Source organism: Orbicella franksi, chromosome 4 (genome assembly GCF_964199315.1).
Source record: "Orbicella franksi chromosome 4, jaOrbFran1.1, whole genome shotgun sequence".
In the NCBI taxonomy this organism is placed as follows: domain Eukaryota; kingdom Metazoa; phylum Cnidaria; class Anthozoa; order Scleractinia; family Merulinidae; genus Orbicella; species Orbicella franksi.
Window position 1 is genome coordinate 29,910,405 of NC_138148.1, and position 22,141 is coordinate 29,932,545.

Here is a 22,141-nt window from a genome sequence, read left to right on the forward strand (position 1 = left end):
CAGAAGTAAAACCAAAACCAACCATAACTAGCTCGAACACGTTTTCCCGCGCTTCGCGTAAGCTACATGATTACACGGGGAGGGGACTTCATTGCTATCATGGATAATCTTTCTATGTCCTTTGTGACTGGCCAGAGTGATTATTGTAGTTTTAGTTTTCCTACACTCAACTGAAAATCGCTCTAGTGTCAAACGTTGCAAAATCATCGAAACTAATTCAGATTAATTTTTAAATGCGGTAATTAAGCTGATAAGAATCGTCTCTGATGGACAACATTGACATTCCTTACTAATATAACGGCCTTGCGTAGCACGAAGAGTATGAATCGGTGGGACGGCGTTTCAATCAAATACTTTTTAATTATGCGTTATAGGAAATCCAGGATTGCGAGTGAAATTTGCTTAAGTACTAGAACGAGCATTAAATCCAATTGCATGAGAACAACAGCTAGATTGTTTCTGTTGATTTCTGTTCCGGTTGCAGGTTCAAATAGGCTCAGACAAATATTCGCAGGAAAGTTTACTGAATTTCGAGAAACAATTCTTGCTCAGGGGCGTATCATTTATGACAAAGTTATCCTTAATTGTGTAATTGGTAAGTACTCACAAGGATGTCGCCACACTAAGGACAATAAACTTCGCCAATTTTGTTTTCGTTTCTTACATAGAACAATTGTAACGAAGAAAGAACTTAAACTATATCATTTAGCCGAGGACAATAAATGTATATATTGCTTTAACGCGGATTCAATAGAACATACGTTTATTGATTGCAAGGAGTCTGTAAAACTTTATTCACAAATTATATCATGGTTCAATCATTCTCAAAGTACTGAGATAATACTTTCAAAAGAACAAATTGCTTTTCATAACACATGTCACGTGACTGATGTGCTGTCAGACCCTTTAAAACGCAAGCTAGATTTGCTCATCATCCTGGTCAAACAATATATCTATACTTCTAAATATCTTCAGAAAGAATTGTCTCTAGATGAACTTGCAAACAAACTGATTGTTCAATGGAAACTAGAAAAATGTGCTTAAACGTAAAATCGCTTATCTAAAAAACACCACTTGGGGTATTAAGTTGATTAATTAACAGAGTTATTACAATGCAAGCTAATGCATAGACCCCCCCCCCCTTTCTTTTTTTTTTTGTTGTATTTGTATATTTTGTATATTATTTTTTTTTTTCTTGTTCTGTGTAGTTACTTAGCTGTCACGTCTTCTTTTTCTTTTATGTATGAGAAAAGTTATTGAACATTGTAAAACTTCAACAGTGCATGTAAGTGTAATGTACGTGTGTTTTAGGTGTATTAATAAAGTGCTTCATTTAAAAAAATAAAATAAAATAAAATAAAAAAAAAAGTACTCACAAGGATATTGCAGTTTGACGTAATGTGGGTCGAACAACCCTTCATTAGCTTCTAAGGAGCTTGTGAGAGCTGCTGTGATGTCGTGTACACTAGCTTCAATGCATCCAACTCTTAGCTCTGCTGTTAGCTTTGTTTCAGCGCCAGACGTCTGTGGACTGAAGGAAGGAAATTATATATTCCCAAGCTCTGTTTACACTTGCAAGTCACACGAAAATTAATCTGAAATTGAATGTGTTTCATAATATACCCGTCCACGAAACTATCCCCCTGTCGATTTGTCCCTCATGAGGTATCGAACAGTTTATATAAGGTGATTTTATTTTTTTGCTTGTTCAAAAGCAACTGAAAACAATTTAGAAAATCAAACACGAGTGGCAATCAAGTACCTGAACCGCAGTAGACTAGAGGACAAGAATCCAGGAATTCTTTCTAGAACATCTTTAACCTAAAAGAAAAAGTGAGTGAGAGATTCATAATGCAAGATGGCCTGCAATATTAAGAGACAACGCATAATTAGCCCCCCTCCCCCCTCCCCCCCCCCCCTCGCCTAGTCCCTTCCTCTTCTCCATTTCCCCATTTCCAGAAATGGAATCATCACGGTATTAACATTTCCAAAATGGTCCTGTCCGGCAACGTTCAGACAGGTGTGGACTGAAAACTCAAATGATGCTGAGCTATTATCTGCTGAAACAAACAAGTCTCGAGAAGTTTCGGATTACCCTGAAGAGGCAGTTTGAACACATTTTGTTGCCAGAAAACTTCGGAGACAAGAGCTGGGGACTTTTCATCCCATCTTAAGTGGATAGTTTCCCAACTCCACTTATAAACTTAACATATTGCTGTGCTTTTATTTTTAGCAGACGATACAGCTGCCCTAACTGCTGCCGTTTAGACATCACTTACGCGAGCTAGGAATTCGTGCTCCCCATAGTATAAGTTACCTCAAACATGACGTCATCGGCTATGACTTGATATTCTGCTTTTTGACTATCTAGGTATGTGGTAGTGAAGCTGAATTCCATCAGCATAAGCCAAACGACGAAATAGTAACCTAAAAATGAAGAAAAGTCTCTTTACAATAACTACGTGAGGCAATACACATTGCTTTCAGATCTTTTTCAGTCATTACTGCATTGCATTGTATCTCAAAATAATAGTTAATTAAATAAGGCAAGAAACCACTAAAGGACTTAAAATCAACAAATGTGACAAGGATGGCGACGATTGGGGGGATTCAAGTGGTACAAACTCGTCCAGAACGTGTCTCTATTTAAGTACAACAAATGTTGAGAATATCAAGCTTATCTTCTGCAGTAAATAAATATCATTATTCATGATTTCCTTTACTTTGTATCATGTGGTGTACTCCACGCCATGGAAGGTTCAATGACCTCAATGAATGAAAGGGAAAATAGGAATTTTATTTTATATAAATATGAATTATCTGGCTTAAAAGCAACTTTTCGCAATGTCAATGTCAAATATTTCTCTACCGCAAATTGCAATTCCATGTATCATCAAAGCCTGAAGCCCACATGCATTTAATCAACTGGCACAAGTTTTAGCAAATAGGTAGACATAAATATGCTGTGTTTCCTTTATCGCACGCTCCTTAATAAAGTACCGAAGAAAGTCACGATGATAGTATAATTGCGAAAAAGTTATTTTTAACGAATATACTCAATCAGTAACCGCTACATGTAAATTTTACAAAACTGTCAAAACTGGGTTTTTCGAGGTAAGCGGTTGATTTAGCATAATTTGAAGCATTTTCTTTTTGTCTGACAGCCTAGCTTGTTCTGGCCTTGGAAACACTGAACATTTTCCTCGCAGACTTGATTGGATAAGTGATAAGAACGAACTGAACATGTTAAAAAAATATTTGCCGTCACGCTGAAAACATCCTTCCGCACAATCAAGGCAGACAGAGAGAATATTGTAGCTCAAGGTGTAAAGAAAAACGTATTCAACTAAACTGCTAAAAAGGTCGTTAAATTCAGCGTGGAACCTCTGTTTTAAAAATAAGCAGAGTTTTGATGGTAAATGTTAACATGTTAATTTAAGCGTTAATTTTAAACCAGATTAAACCAAAATATTTCTCTCTGGCTTACTTCCAAAGAGGATTCGTGGAGAATTCGCCTCGAATTTACATAATTAATTCTGCCTTAAATATCAACTGTCAAATATCGCGTCTTTCCAAATTCCGTTCGCCATTTCCTTTCAGTTCAATGTTCTCGCAATACCAGGCCCGGGTTGTTCGAAAGGTGGATAACGCTATCCACCGGATAAATCACTATGCAGTGCATGATAGCGTGGTTTGTTTTGTTAACACTTATCCCCTGGATAGTGATTTATCTGGTGGATAGCGTTATCCTGTCTTCGAACAACTGGAGCCAGGGGCCCGTTTCTCGAAAGCCCCGGAAACGTTTCGGGCCCGCAAAGCCATTTTTAGTTAATCGGTATTTAAAGACAGAGAGGTGTATACGCCTGAAACTTCTTATATGAAGGGAACCTCTGATCATATTAAGAATACGTGCATAAAACAGCTCTGAAGTCTAAGGTTTGAGATTTTGCTACGGCTTTTCGGGTATGAAAACTATTCGGGAGCTTCAAGAAACGGACCCCTGGACTTTTCATGTGCTAAAGAGCTTCAAAAGGCTGGGACAAAGAGAAGCGAGAAAAAAATTTGTTTCATCTAACTGACATTTAATGCGAACTGGAAATAGTTTTCAAAATCGTGCCTGTCCGTGAATCTTCACACAAATCAAACCAAGATTAGATTCTGTTTTAATATTGAACCATACACTTCTCAAATAGATATGAAATGAAGAATGAAGTCGCCTTTCGTTTGGATTTTTCAAATAATGGTTAAATAACAATACAAAATCAAAAATGCGATTTCGAGATTATATTGGCGGCATATAGAGAAAATATATTTTCGTATTGAAAAAAAGTAATGCCGTCTCAAAATGGCATTTTGCTTATAAAAATATTTGAATGAAGAATCGAGTCGGTTCCATTAATGGACTGATGACTCCATCGAGTTCTCTCGAGGAAGGCAAGACAGAATTTAGGAGTAAACTGTAGTTAGAAAGTGACACGGCATAGAAGGAGAGATTCAAGAAAATGAGTTTGGCGTTAAGCCTTGTTACAAAAGCTCAAACTTCGAGACAGAAGAGTGTTTTTTTTTTTTGTTTTTTTTTTTTTCAAATATTAGTATCCTGTAGCCGCAAACTGTAATTGAATAACCAACCTTGGTAAAATTCCTTGAAAATGGATGAAAAGTAGCAGATGATTTTCCATCTTACCAAAACCCTGGACAACTCGCTATATTTAATTATAAAAACTAACCTAAGATAAAGCTGTTTATACATCTACAGTTCGTGGAGTGCAACTTTATCAAAGAATGGCATACTCTTGGCGTTAACAAAGCAAAAACGTTCAGTCGCCGGAAATTATGAAACTGAGTTACTGTAACGATTAGGATCCTTAAGAAATTCATTTAGATCAATTGTGATACTCTTGCTAAATTCGCCGCATAAAGAATTATCACTGCCAATTTGAGGTTTGTGGCGTTAACATAATATGAAAGATGTTTTGAACTAGTACGTTGTTAAAAGAAAATAACAATTCCACGTGATACGAATAAGTGGAGCAAGAACCGTAGATTTGAACTGGTGAAATATAAGGGCTATCGTTCAGGTAACAAGTTGTCGTTTTTGTTGTTGTTGTTGTTTTAATTTGTTGCCTGTCAGCATTTCTTTTAAGAATTGGGCTTACAAGGGGTCGACCAAAACTTCCGGTTTGAATTCTCAGAACCTTACGGAGCGAATAGAACACTATTATTTTCAAGTATTTCCGAAGAATGAAAAGGAAAACCTTGCGAAGTATACCTGAGTTTTCGAAAATTTATTACCAGGAATTTCCTTTCCATTATTATTTAGATTTCTAATTTTTGCGTTGAATGGTTTGCATTTCGGAAATTCATAAATTCTCGGATTTTTGGAAACTTTTCGTCGGAAATTTCAAAACCATTTTCTCTCGTTTCGAAAGTACTGTAATTTTTGGTTGAATGGGAAGGGCTGAAAATGGCCCTGCTAGAAGCGTGTATTGCGAAATTAAAACGTGTTTCGTGATAAAAGCGTTTCGCGGTTAATGCGTTTCATGTTAATCGTGTTCTCATTCACTATTGAGAAAACAGAGGCTAGAGGGAAAACTCAGCGTGACAGATTACAAGAATCAAGCGAATCACCTGCTTCTAGTCAATAAGACAAAAAAACTCAACAGAAATATTCCGGGTTTTGTATTGTACTTAAATAAAGGGCAACTATCGGCCTTGAGAAGATAGTTTGTGAGAGGGTTTCATTATCCAGCATTACACGAATTTCCCGCAGCGTAATCCTCAACACCTTGAGAATCAATGGACCAAAGCCATAACATTTAAAATCTCTTGATTAGAAGCAGAGAGAGCGCAATTCTAACGCTGGTTTGTATAAATTAAAACTAAACTTGATTGCATCGTCAGTATGATAATGGTACCGAAATATACTGATATATTATTGAAATGGCACCATTACAATTGTGCTCTCTTACAAAATATTGTAAAATGTCAGTTTTCTTCCCAAACCCCTGAGCGGCTGTTTGCAGGGTATGGGGGACAAAAAGACGACTTAGTCACTCTTAGACTACACTTTTAAGCTAGAGTGGCAACTTCACTTAATCTATATCAGCATAAAGTCCGGTAAATAAAAAAAACGCCGTAAAATTGAATAAAAAAGGCAAAAAAAAAAGATAACTAATGTTTTTACCTTAAGCTTTAAGAAAAGTTTCAAATAAAAGTATTAGATGCGGAGGTTCTGATTTATTATTTTTTTGGAAAAACGAAGCGAAACTGGCATTGAGAAGAAAAAATTAACAAGAAACGATTCAAGGATTATTTAGACCCACCTGGCTCACAGCCAAATAACTCCATCCTCACTGCAAAGTTGCTATGAGATGATGCTGCCATCATCATAACTGTAGTGACCACAGTGGGAAGAGGCACCTCGTTTCGCTGAATTGTATTACTGTCCTTGTTTCCCGTAAACATCTACCAACATAAGAAGCAAAAATTGGTGCAGGCTCTCAGTACTTCTTTAATTGTCGACTTCATGATCATGATAAAGCCAATTTATACGCCACTTAGTGTAGAAACTCTAGCCAAATTGTGAAAGCTTGGGTTTTTAATTTACTTTTATCAACTTTAACCACGTAAAATTGCAAGATTTCTCCCTAGAATTGGGGCTTTTTATCATCATTATTGGCTCTGACTTTCAGCCTCAAACATCAAACATCTAATGTTCCGTTACACATTTTTCTATGTACAACACTGTGCCATGCTCAACATTGTTTTAAAGTTTTAGATTAGGTGCTATTATGCCCCTGTACATGAGATCTTAAAGAACGTGAAAAACCAAACCGTCAAGATATTCAATGTTGAAAAGGATCACAAACAATCTCCGTGAGTTACTCAAGGATAAGGGGTAGGAAGTTGGGAGGGAATTGGTTTTGTTTCTCTGGTAACTGGTGGTTACTGTGAAAGGTGTGTAAACCACCCCATTTCGTTTTTCCTTAAGTAACTTCACCCCGTTCCTCCGGGACATAGAGGTAATTAAAAAACGGCAAAAACCCTTCATTATCGTTTTATAATGACCGCGCCACGTGAAGTAAACCAAGGCCATCAACCCAGATATAGACCACCACATCGAACGTGCAGTAAGATTCTTGGCGTCTGAATAAAATATAAACTTGCACGGTCACGTATAGGGATTGTTAGCAGGTTGAACGATATCGCTAGGATTTCCATCTGAATTAATTTAGAAGGCAATTGTGACTTAAGAGTAATTAATCTTGACAAGTTTGGCAAAGACAATACAATAACAAGAATACTCTATTCGCCGCAAAAACATAGTTTATGGAGAATTGACTTGCACCAAGCGTGAAAACCAGCACGTCAAGCAGATTTGGGAGTAAAGTAAATATATAAATAAGAACTGAAATATGACTGTTTTGAACAGAAACCGGGTTAATATGTGATTTATCACCAAAACAACACAAACATCTAACTGCTTGTGAAATTGAAGCGTTCTACCCAAAGGTTAAAGGTGTTTTTGATAATTTTCGTGTCACGTATAAACATGTAAAAGAATCGTGTATTACCCACGGCACGATTCTCGCAGTGGGATAGGTTTGACACCCGTCAAAAAAGAATATTTTTAAATTTCAAATAACGGCCAAACGCTAAAGCTTAATGCTAGTTTTTCCGCTTACTGGCATATCTTACCGCAAGCAAACACAATGCTTGGGTCACCTCGAGATGGCGTCAATACAGTTTCCTCTACTAAAACCACGCGATTCTAACTGGATTATTTCATAAATTTAAATCTATAAATGTGAGTATGCATCGCGTAAACCTGAGCATTAATCTCAGTACTCTGTAGATGTTTTTTTAAGTTTAACAAAAATCTAACTTGCCTATATTTTTCTCTAGCTTTCTTTTTCTGGAATTCAATCAATTTGAGGCAAATGTAATTACACCACAGCCCCACGACAGACGAAACAATGCAAAATTCATTTGTCTATCTCTTTTCTCAGTGTTACTCTTTTAGAAACCTTATTACGCGCACAAAACGGGCGGACTTTTTGATTACAACATAAAAAAATATATATTTCATTAGCCATGAGAGTCAAAATGATGAGGTTTCATGCAACTTGTAATGCGATTTTTCAAGGACATGATTTGAAAAACAGCAAGCAGAAGCAGGCTTTCTGTCTGAAGTGCATTAAATATTAAATCTGTTGCGGTGTTAGTGAGAGTTTCCATTGTGTTGAATGAAACCAAGAAGCTTTCAAGCGCTTTAAATGTTTAGAAAACACCGCCTATAAGTGTACTTCGGTACAAGTCAAAAGCATGATAATCAGAAATCAAACAAAAGGTGACAAAAATTCGTCTAGTTTTTAGAAACACTACAAGTAGTATGTTCAGCCAGCACCGCGTAAACCTCTAAGCTGTCTTGGGCTCCTAGTTATGTGTGTAAACATTCAGAGACGTTCCTAATCTTATTAAATTCCATGAGCAATGAGCGATAAAAATCACATTTTTTGCATAACTTTTCAGTTTGCGAGAAATCCTTATCGAAAGAGCTAACCAAAATACTAAACAAATTATCTACCTGCCACACTCCTCCTGGTGAACTGGTATCAACGATTTTATTACATAATCAACTGGAAGAATACGGCATTGACGTTTTGGATAATTTTTTTTTACAACAGTTTAGAGTACAGCGCGACATCAACACGTCGACGAAAGGAACGGTTTAAAACCAAACATGAACCTAATGCCTATTGTCAATCTGAGACAGTACAGTTTTCGTTGTTACTGATTTCACTTACCTGAAGATTACCTTCCAGGTCTTTAAAATACGAGTAATCCCCGCCGTTTGAATACATCACCATATACTGCTGCATCCACTCAGAGACCGCCGGATCGCCGTATCCTTGTGTGGCGATGGCAGTTATCACCATTTTCTTTCCCAGTTCAACTTTAATCCAACCATTGCTCTGGTTTGGGTCGGCTCTGTAACCGGGCGGCCAGCTAGATAGGTTGAGACGGGCGCGATGTGCTCCAAACGTTGAGAAGTCATTCTCGAAGACCGATTGGGCTGTGATTTGTACGTTCTGAATCTCCCCGCTCGCCAACCCAAGAGGCCTGCGACAATTCGCTGCGAAAAAAAAAGGTGAAAGTGCGGCTACCCGTGAGTCTCTAAATGAAAGCCAGATTATAAATTAAGTTAGCGTGATTGTGCGCTTATGTGCTTGATAAGCAACCTGTTATCTTTGCCAAGTGTGACGAGGCTTCGAGAAGCTGCTGTGGCCCACTTTCTTCGACAACCAAGCACAAAATCACCGCCCCAAAGAGAAATCTCATATTGTAAAGAAATCATTCAAAGCTACGCTTCGAAGTCTTGTACAAAACAATAACGAGAAAACGCGGTAAGAATAGAAACTTGAACTCGAGTCATATAACAACTTATGCATGCTGTCGACTGTGTGAATTTTCCCGCCCCACGCATCAAAATTAGCACTTAAAAGTTATCATGTTAATAGTATTGCATATGCACTTCGCTGTTACACAAACCCGCTGACCAAGTCTAAAAAAAAACATCTGCCGTCATCAGAGCTCTCCTGGTGGACATGCGCAGGTTAAACAACTTATTTTTATCAACGTGAGTCACGGTTGTGACAATGTAGCGGAGGCCGGGAATGAATGTAGAATGTGGATGTCTCTACGCCAAAACCGAACCACAAAGAAAAGCATTAGAAACCAAATGCCACCACTGAACAGAATTCGTCTAAACAACTCGATTGTTTGGTAAACATTTACTTGCTTAATAAGAACCCATAGTACTGGATGGCACAGGTTGAATCTCAACCACTGAAAAAAATAGAGGTTAGAGTCTATTGATTTTGTCGAAAGTGTAATATTGCAAAACTAAATACCTGCTAGTTCAGGTCAATTGAAAGAGAGCTAAGACAATATCAAACACAAAACAAAACATTGGTAAGCCGCAGACTAGGAGTTGGGTCAGCGACAAGAATTTAACCAAAAACCACAAATGACGGAGTTGTGTTTCGAATTGCGTGACTTAATCTGAGTACAGAGGGTAGGGTGCAAGCAAACACTGTTTTCTGCCCGGGTATTTGTGCGAGATGCACGCTAAAGCACGAGCTGAATATATTATGGCCACAAGAAACAATCTAGAATGAAACAAAATTGGGATGTCTTCCAGTCACTACGGGATGGTAGAATATTGAAACATTGGTGACTGCGATTTCTGTCAGGCTATCAAGTTCACGTCAATATGGTAATTTATAGAAGATACTGGAAAGATCTGTGACAAAGCCACTGAAAGTATGAAAGTATGACAGTGCGCCTTTTACTATCTCTGAGCGTGAGAAGCCTTCTAACACACGTAACCCAATCATGAGAATATAAGAGAGGCATGAAGCTTGGTTCGGTTGCCCCATGCCAGAAGAAAACTCTAGAAAATATATACACAATCTGATCTTCGCAATTAGAATACAATTCCAAATCGGTTTGTAAAAAAAAAATATTATAATTTATTATATAAACACCAGTGAAATACCAGGATTTTTCCTTTTACTGAAAAATCATATCTTCATGGCGCGCAGTGAAGATATATATGTTATTTGCCGGCTGGGAGGCAGGCCTCGGCCAGCATTTTCAAGTCCGCGGTCACAGTTTTTCACCATAAGGACCGACCGTAAGCCGGCAAATAACATGTTTATTTTTTTTTCCTGCAGTAAATTGGTTTTAAGGATTACAAATGGGTTTGTTAACGCAACTCTTGTCATTGACTCGGCCTGCGCGCCGTCTACTAACGATTTGTAAAAATCTCGGCAACGAGCGAGTAACTCAGATAGTAGACAAAGAAAGATGTATTAAAAAACAAATTTTTTTCGAACTACTTTGTGTTAGTTACATTTATTTCACCAGTTAAGTTCTCCAAAATTGCTTTTGCGGTGTGAAATTTCGTGCGAAGCTTGAAGTTCTACTACAAAAACAATTTCTGCCAGTCGTTGCTTTTAAAATCACTTCGTCACTTTTCTACCGTAAATTGAATAGCAGAAAGCGAGGAAATTCGTGAAGTGTATTCCACAGAAATTCTTCTAAATACAGCAACGATCAGAGAGATAAACTCGACTGAAATTGACTCGAATTTTATGGCGAGAGAAACACAGGATTACGCGCCATTACAGCGCCAAGCTACAAACAATTAAGCAAACTCTGACAACTTCAAAACAATCAACTGAATTTACGTAAAGTGACTTTCCTTGCCATTTTAAAGTGAACAGAGATAAACTTGCGTTGACTAATCGTCGATGGATGTGTAAAAAAGGCAAAAGATTGACGATTACCGCTAACTTTCAGGCGCAAAATTTAGGCAGCGGGAAAAAAATCCGGCCCGTGGGCCGTATCGGAAAAAGCTGGACCGGTCATGTGCCAATCAAATTCGAGGATTTAGGATTCCAGCCCGCTCAGATGCTTGAGAAAAAAATAAGCTATTCTTATCTTTCACACTGTGAAGATATCATTCCTTTTTGATAACATTTTTCTTTTGTCCCTTTAACTACACTTAAATTTGTTGATGCATGACCGAAACATCTTCGGATCTTCTTCGGTCGTCTTCGGCAATTTTCGGTACTCTTCGGAAAATGTTTGGAAATGTTCGGAAAGTGGTCGGAAGCGTTCGTTTGGCCTTCGGAACAATTTTGGAAAATCTTCGGAAATCTTCGGAAAGAGGTCGGAAATCTTCGGATAATCGTCAAAAGCGTCGTCATTAGTATGTTCGTGGTCAACTCAATATCTCACTTGTTCGCTGCGCTCATTCGTGAGATATCGAGTTGAACACTCGAAGATAAAATTCGTATCCACGCGCGGGCATGTAATATCCTCTATAACGTTTCCATATGACGCGCACTCTGATTGGCTGAAACAGCGTGCTCTATCAGAGAACAGATGCACGGGTTGATGACGGTTAGCTGGCTTTCAAATTTTTGCTTTCGGAATTTTGGCAAATTTGACCCATATTAAACGTTTACTGTGACTCAGACAAACGCAATGGAAACGAGCTATTCGTCTGCAGTAAACATGGCTGCATGGAGGCCATTGCTAACAGCAGTAGTGTTAAAACTGTAATAAAACAACAATTCTTGCTAGATTCCCGCCAACAAAATGGTCACCACGTAGCGAAATAAACAAATCCTCAACCTAGCGAACGCTTCGATAAAAGACATTTTATCTACCTTGTTCCTCACACTTAAATACAACATAGACATAATTCATATGCTTTGGCTGAGCTCTGTTTGCTGGGTAATAAAACTCAACACTCCAAGTGAGATATATTGGCCACAGGCGTGGCCGTTTATTTTGATAGCAAGCTTAGAAAGCTTAAATTACAAACATACCAAAGTATTAGCCCAGCAACGGTGATGGAGAAACCGCCAGCTAGTGTAGAAAATAGAGAAAATGGGGTGTGGAGGGAGGGAAAATTCCCTACACTTGCTGAGAATGCTACGCAAAAGAGAAGGTGGACCACATTTAGCAATATCTAAATGCCTACACTGGCTACTTGTTGAATCACGGATTATATTCAAACTTCTGCTCATCACTTTTAACATTATCCATGGACTTTGCCCAGCCTACTTGTCGTCCCTCCTACAACAATACCACCCGCAACGGAGCCTACGCTCATCCTCTAAACTTCTTTTCACTGTCCCTACTGTGAACTCTGTGACATACGGTGAACGTGCCTTTTCTTTCTCCGCACCTAAATTACGGAACAGTCTACCGGATTCTGTTAAAAATACAACATCTCTTTCGTCTTTTAAATCTGCCCTCAAAACACTCTTGTTTCGGAAATCTTACTTTTGATTTATTTTATTTTATGAGAAACTGTATTTTAATTAATCATTTCATATATTTTATTTATTACTGTCATTAGAAATATTTTATGGGATTTAACTAATTTATTTTTTATAGTAATGTAAGTGCATTGAGTTTTTTAAATGCGCCCAAAAAACTTTCTTATTCTTATTCTTATTATTACTATTATTATTATTATTACTATTATTATTATTATTATTATTATTATTATTATTATTTTATCTATATCCCGGATGACAGAAACTCCCCCAACCAAGTACTGTTTCTAGTTACGTCACAAGCTGCATAAAATCATTTATTTTGGTAAAATAACTTCCCTACGTTTGTCACGAAAGCAGAAATTATACTATACACGTAAAACGACAGAAAACATTAATTGAGCTGTCTCTGTTTTTGATGAGAAGCTTTCTTTTTGTAGAAATGCTTAAACAACACTTACATGCAGTGTAGTAACGCTCGTTTGTTAACTAGCAATCTCAGCTCCGGTCACCTCAGCGAAGTGAACCTCGACAATTTCGTATCAACACTGACCCTTCGAGTGATCAGTTGAACGTTTGCTCTGATATTCTCTTCTGTACTCGGAGTAGAACCAGTTGAAGCAGTCTCGTGTTAGCAAGTTTGACGCTAGTTCGGGCAATCTTGCTGCGAGCGGCTGCAAGCCGTAAATAACTTTAGCTCCTTTCAAATACAACTCAGCATTTTGCACTTTCATCCGCAAGCTTTGAGCTCCTTGTTTCGTAATCTCCATTCGAAAATTGCACGTTTTCATGAGCCTCTATGCGGCCGGATTCCTCTGGACTAGAAACCTTTAGGTGCTTAAAAAATAAACTATTGAAAATGCAAACTTTCAAACGATCGTTCTCCTCTGGAAAGCCACTTGTGATTGACGGCTGTTGTCTCGTTAGCTGATCAAATTATTTGAACAATTCTAACAAGGACCGTTATTGGCTTATTTCAGCGTGCTTTATCAGAGAACAGATGCATGCTGACGCCACTTTCTCTCGTTTGGAAAATAGAGTTTGGTTTGAAATGCCGCCCAATGTGTGGGGAAATCAATAGATTCTTCATTCGACTGTGCTCTGTTCTGTTGTAAAGCACTTAGGAAGCTTCCTGCGTGCTTTAAAATGGAACAGATCACAGTCGAGGCTTCCTTATTTGTTAATTCGAAAACTACATTTACTACATGTACTAAATGTCATGTGACTGACTGACTGACTGACTGACAGACTGACTGACTGACTGACTGACTAACTGGCTGGCTGGCTGGCCGACCGACCGACCGACCGACCGACTGACTGACTTTTTGGTGTTTAGGTTTTCGCTTACTTCCTTTAGTTCTTCAATAAATTCATCTATATTTTCTCGCTAAGAGACGTCATTGCTGCAAAACAAATTGGCCTCTGTGTCTGCCAATGAGAATTAAGCAATGTTATAAAGTATAGAAATGACGCGATCCAGTCGTTACACCAACGCAAGAGAAATTCTTAGCGAAAAAGCCACTAAAGTTCTCTCGGTAATAAAACTACCCTTTTCTAGCTCGGATTCAGCGACAATCACGATTGAACGAACTTTTTAATACCCGGGTTAAACTAGCGCTCCTTGGTTTGGGGACCTGAGCTGTTATCAGAGAACACATTTTGATAAAAGCACAATTTAACAAGTTCACATTCATCTTTGTAAACAAGCAATAAATGTCCCAGAGATTATGGCTTGTGAAGCAGAGTTTGTGCTGTACCCTAGCATCGATATAATCAGCTATTGCTCAAGATCAAAGCATGCTTGCCGGTGACAACGTTTTGATCCGCGAAGCATTAATATACAACAAATTAGAAGCCTTTCTTCGATGTCCTAATGAACGAAAGGATCACTGGGAAGTTTCAAGTCAGTAAGAGAGCCAGTAACCCAGCAACCATCAAGAACGCACCATTAACTATAAAGAAAACCTTCAGACACAAATATTTACAAACCTGGCTTAAAACCAGAATAGACCGTCAACAATTTCAAGAAAATGAATAACACAAAATGTTAAAAGGAATGGTTTGAAGGTTACTTCACAGTAGTTACAAATCCTGCTCATAGAATGAGCCTAACAAGGCTTAGATTAGGAGTGTCATGACAAATACGAACATAGAGGAGCATCAATCTCGGTAGAAGAGCGAAAATGTTAGTATGCCAAGAAATTTGCATAGAACACAAATTTCTTCATGTTTTGCCAGAGGTAATTTACCATAAGAAGTGAGCTACATTCCCACATTTCAAACATGCATGCAATATACGTAAGACGAAGTCGAAAAGTTCAATGGGTTTATTAAGTTTTCTCTACCGTTCTCGTCTATTTCGTCGCGTAGATCCAGTGTAAAATCGGATCTCTTTGTCTAAAAAAAATTAACAAACAGATTTGTTTAGCCGAAAAGTTCAATGCTTTTATTAAATTTTCTCTATCGTTTTCGTCTATTTCCCCGAGTAGATCCGATGCAAAATCAGATTTCTTTGTTTCAAAAAAAATTGACAAACAGTTTTGTTTTCATAAATCGGAAAGCGTTACACTGCAATTATTTGAGTCATGGATGAGAACATTAATTTGCAAAATGAAAACATTTCCCACTGCAAATTGGAAACCAACGGCAGGTATGAAACACTTTTTTTTTTCTTTTTTTTTTTTGGGAACCACACTAAGATCCAGGCGGAAAGTCACACTAAGTAGATTTGTTACAGAGGTTTTCATTGTAAAGTATCATGTGATTTCAAGTGCGCCGAAATTTAAAAACAACGAAGAAAAACTTATCAGAATCGAAATCGATCGCGTGTGATTGCTTTTGACTTATTTATCACTATTCTCTAGTGCGGTCGACGTTTAATAAAGGAAAAGGTAGCTTTTTTTTTTAGCACCGTAGAATTCCCAGAATTCTGGAATTTACATTTGCGTCTAAAGAGAAAGTTATCGCTTCATGTAGGTTTGACTGCCGGTACAGTATAATTATCAGTCTTACATTTTCTTAAATCGTTGAAGCTTTGTTAACAAGTAACTCATTCTAACCTTGCTCCTCATTGACATTATGGGTGTAAACCGGCATTAAGAACAACACGACCAACCACATCTCCATCGTCGAAGGTCACTTACAAGGCATCCATTACGCGAGACCACTTACACAGGAAATAAATTGCCAGTTGTGAAAAGAAGACGATCACAAATGACCTCCGGCAAATTAACAGTCGAGTTAAAGTAAAAATTAAAAATCAAAAATTAACACAAATTAACAGTCGCGTTACTGAGTAACAATCAAAAACAAGAATGCAACTGACAATTGACTACATTTCAGCCGGATAGACTACAAAATAGAGATGCTCTTTTAACTTCCGTAAGGCAACTAAAGTTACTGTTAAAGTTATTAAACTGTGCGTAGACAACATTGAGCCAATCGAATCTCAACGCGTCTTAACAGGAAGACTAATTGCAAATTGCTAATTGCAAATTGCTGCAAATTGATCAAGGCAATATCTCATTAATGAAATCATTTTCATCGCCTCTCTGCTTAAAAAACATTGCTATTAACATCTAAAATTGAATGAGGCCCCGTCCACACTACGGCGGAGAAATTTGAAAAGGCAGCTCTATTTCTATGGCTTACGCCTGCCGTCCTCGCTTATCCGTTGCGAAAAACGAAGCTTTTGGAAAACGCTCTTCAAACCGAAGGAATTTGAAAACGCCGGCTTTTCGTTTTCGTGTGGACGGAAACATTTGGCAAACGGATCTTGTCGAAAACGGTGACATCAAGATAATCACGTGACTTCCCTGTTCCCTGTTCCCTGTTTTCCTCAAACACAAACCCAAATTACCGGTGATATTTGGGTTTTCCAATTTCTCCACCGTAGTGTATACGGAAAACATGTGATGCGAAAAAGCCGTTTTCAAATTTTCCCTGCGCAGTGTGGACGGGGCCTCAAACCTGCCCGCACTTTTGAACACGTCTAATTTGATATATTCAAAACACAACAGAGCAAATATTGAATGAGCTTAGAAGCTTTCCATTCGACCCAAAACGGCAAATGAAACAGCAATTCGTGGAATTTACTGAAAAGAGGACAACCTTGCGATGTATCCTCAAATTTTTGAAAAATTGGTATCAGAAATTCCCATCCAGTTGAATAAAGCTCCCGGAATTTTCGGCTGCCGTTTTCTGAAATTCAATAATTTTCGCGTTTTCCAGAAAATTTCCGCGGAGATTGCCGAACCTTCTTTTTCCGTTTTAAAAGCTCCAGAAATTTCCGGTCGGTTTGTCCTCTACGCGTCGCTAACAGGATAAATATTTAAAACGTCTCGCCAAAAGCAGCCCATCACAAGAAACTATACAAACATCTACCATCGTCGCAAGCATGTAAACACAATGCGAAAAAGGTTCAGCTAGTCGCATTTGCAAAACTCATCATTTTAAAACAGTATTTGTATGTGTTCATAACAGCGCATGTAAAGTTCCCACGACTATTGCATCCAGTGTTTAAAGGCAAATACAATCGCTGACTGATCTTTGATATCTGTGTTGAGATAAAATGAAAATAACTCTTTTTCAACTCGACACGAATTAATATCTCATGTTGTCTCTAAAACAATAATAACAAAGATTGGTGAACTGTATAGAACTTTTTTTCTGCTATCAATGTTGGCATATAACGTGCCCGTGTGTGTGGTTTTTTATTCCTTTTATTTTTTTATTTTTTTATTTTTTTTCACAAACAAATGAGTTCAGAAAAAACAGCTTTTAATAGACGAATATTTTGGATAGAAAATTCGTGAGCCAGAGTAAAAGTCCTATTGATGTCAAATTGTTTGAGATTTTCAGTAAGCATACGAAACACTGTGGCTATTTTTGTCAAAAAGCGTTCCAGATTAAACAGTGCGTGATCGTTGTTATATTAGCATATAACGTGCCCGTGTGTGGTTTTTTATTTTATTTTTTTTTCTCTCTCTCTTTCTCGATAAGTCATTCAGATAGGTCCCAATTAAACAACCTGAAGCCATAAGAATGACCTTTCCGTGGGGAAACTTCTTGTAACATTTAGTTACGCACTTCTGTTCGGCACATAGTGTATTACACTTCTGTTAGGTAGAGTAGAATCGCTTGTAAAGAGTTAGCTCCAGTACTGGGGTTCGACCGAGGATCCGCGCACGTAAAAGGGCCCTTAAAGCACCGAACTTGACAGCTCGTCCAGCTCGAATTTTTCGGTGGCCCGAATAAGAACCCTAAACCTGGAAATTCATTGTGGAATAGAACAATTCAAATCACTCAGTTATTACTGAAAAATAAGACAAAACAACGGCACACGTTATGCGCGTTACACAGAAGACAAATTTTTAGCTTTTTCTCTCTTTTGCTTGTTACCGATAATCTGCAAACGCACAAAAAGAACACAAAATTATCAAATTCCATCTGACGATTGCGTGTAAAAGTTGTCCATTCTTTGAAATAGAGAATGACAACTTTCCGTCCTTTATTTACTCTTCAAAACTTCGCATAAACGTTCTGCACGCTAGAAAAAGAGAAGACAAAAGGATATGGAAACTAATAACGAAAATTTACGTTCCTGACAATTGCCTCCCATGAGGAAAGACATAAAAACGTTCACTTAAAAAAAAAAGAAAACATAACACGCTTTCAATGTTCTTTCAATTCCCGGGTTAGTGTCGTCAAAGTATAGGCGCAGCCGAGAAACAATGGTTAACCAGTTTACAAAGTAAAAACAAATAATTTAAATTTACCACTGTCGGGTGCCTTGTTCACAACGCCCAGCACTTCTAATTTCATATAAACAGCCCGAAATTAACTTGCGTCTTTAGAATTGAATTTCGACACTTTGGACCGTGAGAAAATGGCCTCATGTTCGTAATCCAGAAATTACCATTTGCCTTAAAGAGCAGGTCTTGAACCAAAAATAACTTTTTTATTTATGCAGTTTGAAAAACGTCTTTATACAGTAGATCACGTTTTGCACTCTGTGCAAAACGTGCAGTTGTATTATCGTAGCATTTACTTACGTACTAACAAAGAGCTAATGACTTTTTGTTCCAAAAAAAAAACTAGAAAACAAAGGAAAACAAATTTTAATAATTTTACGTCAACTAAACGACTCCTACCCATTATCAATGTTCCTAAAAAAAATCGGGAAGACATTTTTTTGAAATGGACATGATTGTTAATAACCTGAAAGTATCGCATTTCTATTGACAACAAATCTACTTTTGATTTTCAAATGTTCATCTAGGAAAATCGAGGAGACTTTGCTCGGAGGGCAAGCGATTTCGGAGAATGAACCTTGAGCCTTCAATACTTTGGTGATTTTTTTCTCCAAAAACTTAAATTCCACTTACTGAACAAGAAATTTTAAAGAAACTGTCCAAATCTATTTCCGCGGATGGCTTTTTCTTCCTTAGATTAGTCTAGAGCGTTTACATGTATCCGATTACATAACCTAAAAAGATGAAATTACAGATATAGTGACTTGTATTAAAATTTCACACAAGCAATACTATTTACCGACTATTAGGGGTTTCTGGAAAAAGAAAAAAAGATTAAAAGATTAACCACACTTTTTTGAAAATAAGTTCGCATTTTAGACTCAGGTTTTAATAAGCTTTTTAGAAAGTTGTGCTATATACTCATAATTAAACGTTGACAATAAGAATTTCATGTAACAATCCGATTTGCTTTAGCGCAACCTGCAAACGTGACAACGATAACAGTATAAATAAATCCCGGAATCAGTTCTTAACTTAATAATTTGTACGCGGATAAGTTTCAGACAGGACGAAAACAAAGTTTGAAACATCGAATGCAATTAAACGCGGAATAGATTATTTCCTCATTTGAAAACAGCACGGAGTTAGCTAAAGAACTGCATCGACGCTGCTGGCGATAGTCACAAACGCTGTCAACAATGTTAATGACATAGCAATCAATTTGTCATTTGCCATGAAGCTCGTTTATTGTCACAGCACCAGCGCAGATAAACAGCGTGAAGCTCTTCGGGGTTCAGGGTTTATTCTCCCGATACACTCTATTTCCACTCTAGCGATCTAGGCTCACGTTTTCCTCTATGTTTATTTAGGTGCTTAGTACGTGCAAATCTACGAGCTCAGAAGGATTTCATTGATCGAATTATATGATAAATTACTCCGAGTCATTCTGACCATAGGCCACAGAGATAGACGTCTGTTTATCATTTTGAGACAGTATCTGCCATAAATTTCTCACCAACCTCATAATTCAAAACAAACTACCGTAACTTACTAAAACAACCAGTTTTAGAGGAAAATTTAATAGCTGTTAAACGTGATCCAAAGAACAGTTTTACGAGCGGCGGTTTTGAAAGGTTAAACCAAGAAAAGCAAAGGTTGATAAGATAATAGGAACTCGTTTGTTTTCAGAAAGTAACTTCTCTACTCTGAGAAAAAGCAATGATACAATAGCAATAAGACAAAGAGACGAATTAAATTAATTATGCATCCATGGACTTACATAATAACAAAGTCTTGATAAAAAGGCATCCAAGGTGCCTAAGTTGTTGAATTCTATAAAACTTTGAGTTGCCTGGTTTGTTCTGATTGAAATTTGTACATATTGGTGAAGATGAAAACGATACAGTGGATAAAATAAACTTTTAAACAAAACATTTATATGTGTAACGATACGATTAAAAAGGATAACCATATGCGGTTTTAGGCACTCTAACAATCTCTTTCTGCAATGAATATTTGCCCGAATTTTACTAGAAACCGAGAATGCTGTAATCAAAAGCAATCCAGAACTCGTTAAAAGCTCGCGAACTTATTATAAGCAGGGGATTAAAAATACGGCGAATGGACTGAAGAATAATGAGAGTTGACCTTATTTAAACCTTTTGTTTTCGAAGAACCCGAGTTGCTAATGGTAATTCACAAGGAGACATGAATGCGTCTCCCATGAGTAAGTTTTTTTTTTTAAGTAAAAGTCGGTTTTTTGCATTTAAAGCAGAGAAACACATAAGTCTTACCTTGGTCGCTGTCATTCTTGAAGTAGTGAGCGTGAACTGGGTTGAAGCAGAGAAAGTGAAGCAGTATCAACGGTATAAACCGCATTATCAATCGTTTGAGGACTCCCCAGGTACGTTTGACAAGTTTTATCGTTACGAGACTGCCAATGACGAAAAACTTACAAAGTTGTTACAACGAAGACCTTTGGCAATATTCACAGTCGATAACAGCGACTAACAGAGAAAAGTTGATCGAGTCACGAGCGCACTGTGGCAAACGCCTGAAGCACTTCTGGTCGAGTTTAAAAGCTTATCTATCCTCGAGCCATAAATTTAACATTTGAGTTTAATGTTCTGAAAAGCAAAACAATGAGCTTAGGTGACGTAAAACGCTGACCTTGTGCCTCCCTAAATACCTCAGCGCGTGCGCAGAACGGATAGTGAACTTCAAACTCGGACATAATTTCACTTTCTGGTAAGTTCCGTTCGTCTCAAATGGACTTTCTTGTCTTCAAGTAAACTAACGCGCTTGCATCGGTTTTAAAATGCTCCATTCTGCGAGTCAAATTAAACCTGAAACACTTAAATTTATCTCGTACTTGATTGACAAACAGTAAAGCGACAAACCAACAAACAACATTCATACAATATTTATAAAGAACTTGACGGAATTTCTTTCATGCACACACACAAATTTACCCAGTTCACTCATAAACAGTGATACGAAAAAATAATGATCATCTGTGTGTGTGGTTTTACTTGTAAGTTTAAAAACAACTTGCAATTGGTTGTGAAAAACGAGCAATTTCAATCTCATATTTGTTGACCCCCCAAAAGAAGTATTGCTCATGTTAGCACCATTTTGGTTGTTTTCTAACAACCTCACCGGAGTCAACTGCGCATTAAAACACCCCACAAATTGTGCGGTTTGGAGGTCATTGCTTATTACATCAACAGAGATCGTAATCAAAGCACCCACTATAACGCTACAATATGGTGTATCTGCAAAATTTGAGACGCGTTCAATTTGCAACGTGGCGCCGAGAGGGTTACATGTTGAGGGCTGATTCGATTTTTTTCTATGGTCGCGAAATTAATTATTCTCACCATCAATCCAAACTTCGGAAACCAATCAAGGGAACGTGACCTTTATAAAACTGAAAAGACGCTAAATTTCTTCAATTCATTCTATTACAGCCGTAACGAGTGACGTTTCGAAATCTTTGTCGTCGGGTCAAATTTATTCCTGTACCAA

General features: G+C 37.6%; 1 protein-coding gene across 1 annotated transcript in view; it reads right to left on the reverse strand.

Annotated features, from left to right (window-relative positions):
• Window positions 1-21,563, reverse strand: part of LOC145483849 (polycystin family receptor for egg jelly-like) — a 39,883-nt gene extending 18,320 nt beyond the window's left edge. The window contains exons 1-6 of the mRNA XM_081462397.1: window positions 20,908-21,563; window positions 8,808-9,136; window positions 6,324-6,465; window positions 2,318-2,427; window positions 1,763-1,821; window positions 1,377-1,531 (exon numbers count right to left, since the gene is read on the reverse strand). Of these exons, the coding sequence (XP_081318523.1) occupies window positions 1,377-1,531; window positions 1,763-1,821; window positions 2,318-2,427; window positions 6,324-6,465; window positions 8,808-9,136; window positions 20,908-20,992 (880 nt within the window). The 5' untranslated portion in view covers window positions 20,993-21,563. The remainder of the gene's footprint in view (window positions 1-1,376; window positions 1,532-1,762; window positions 1,822-2,317; window positions 2,428-6,323; window positions 6,466-8,807; window positions 9,137-20,907) is intronic.
• Window positions 21,564-22,141: the final 578 nt, after the last annotated feature.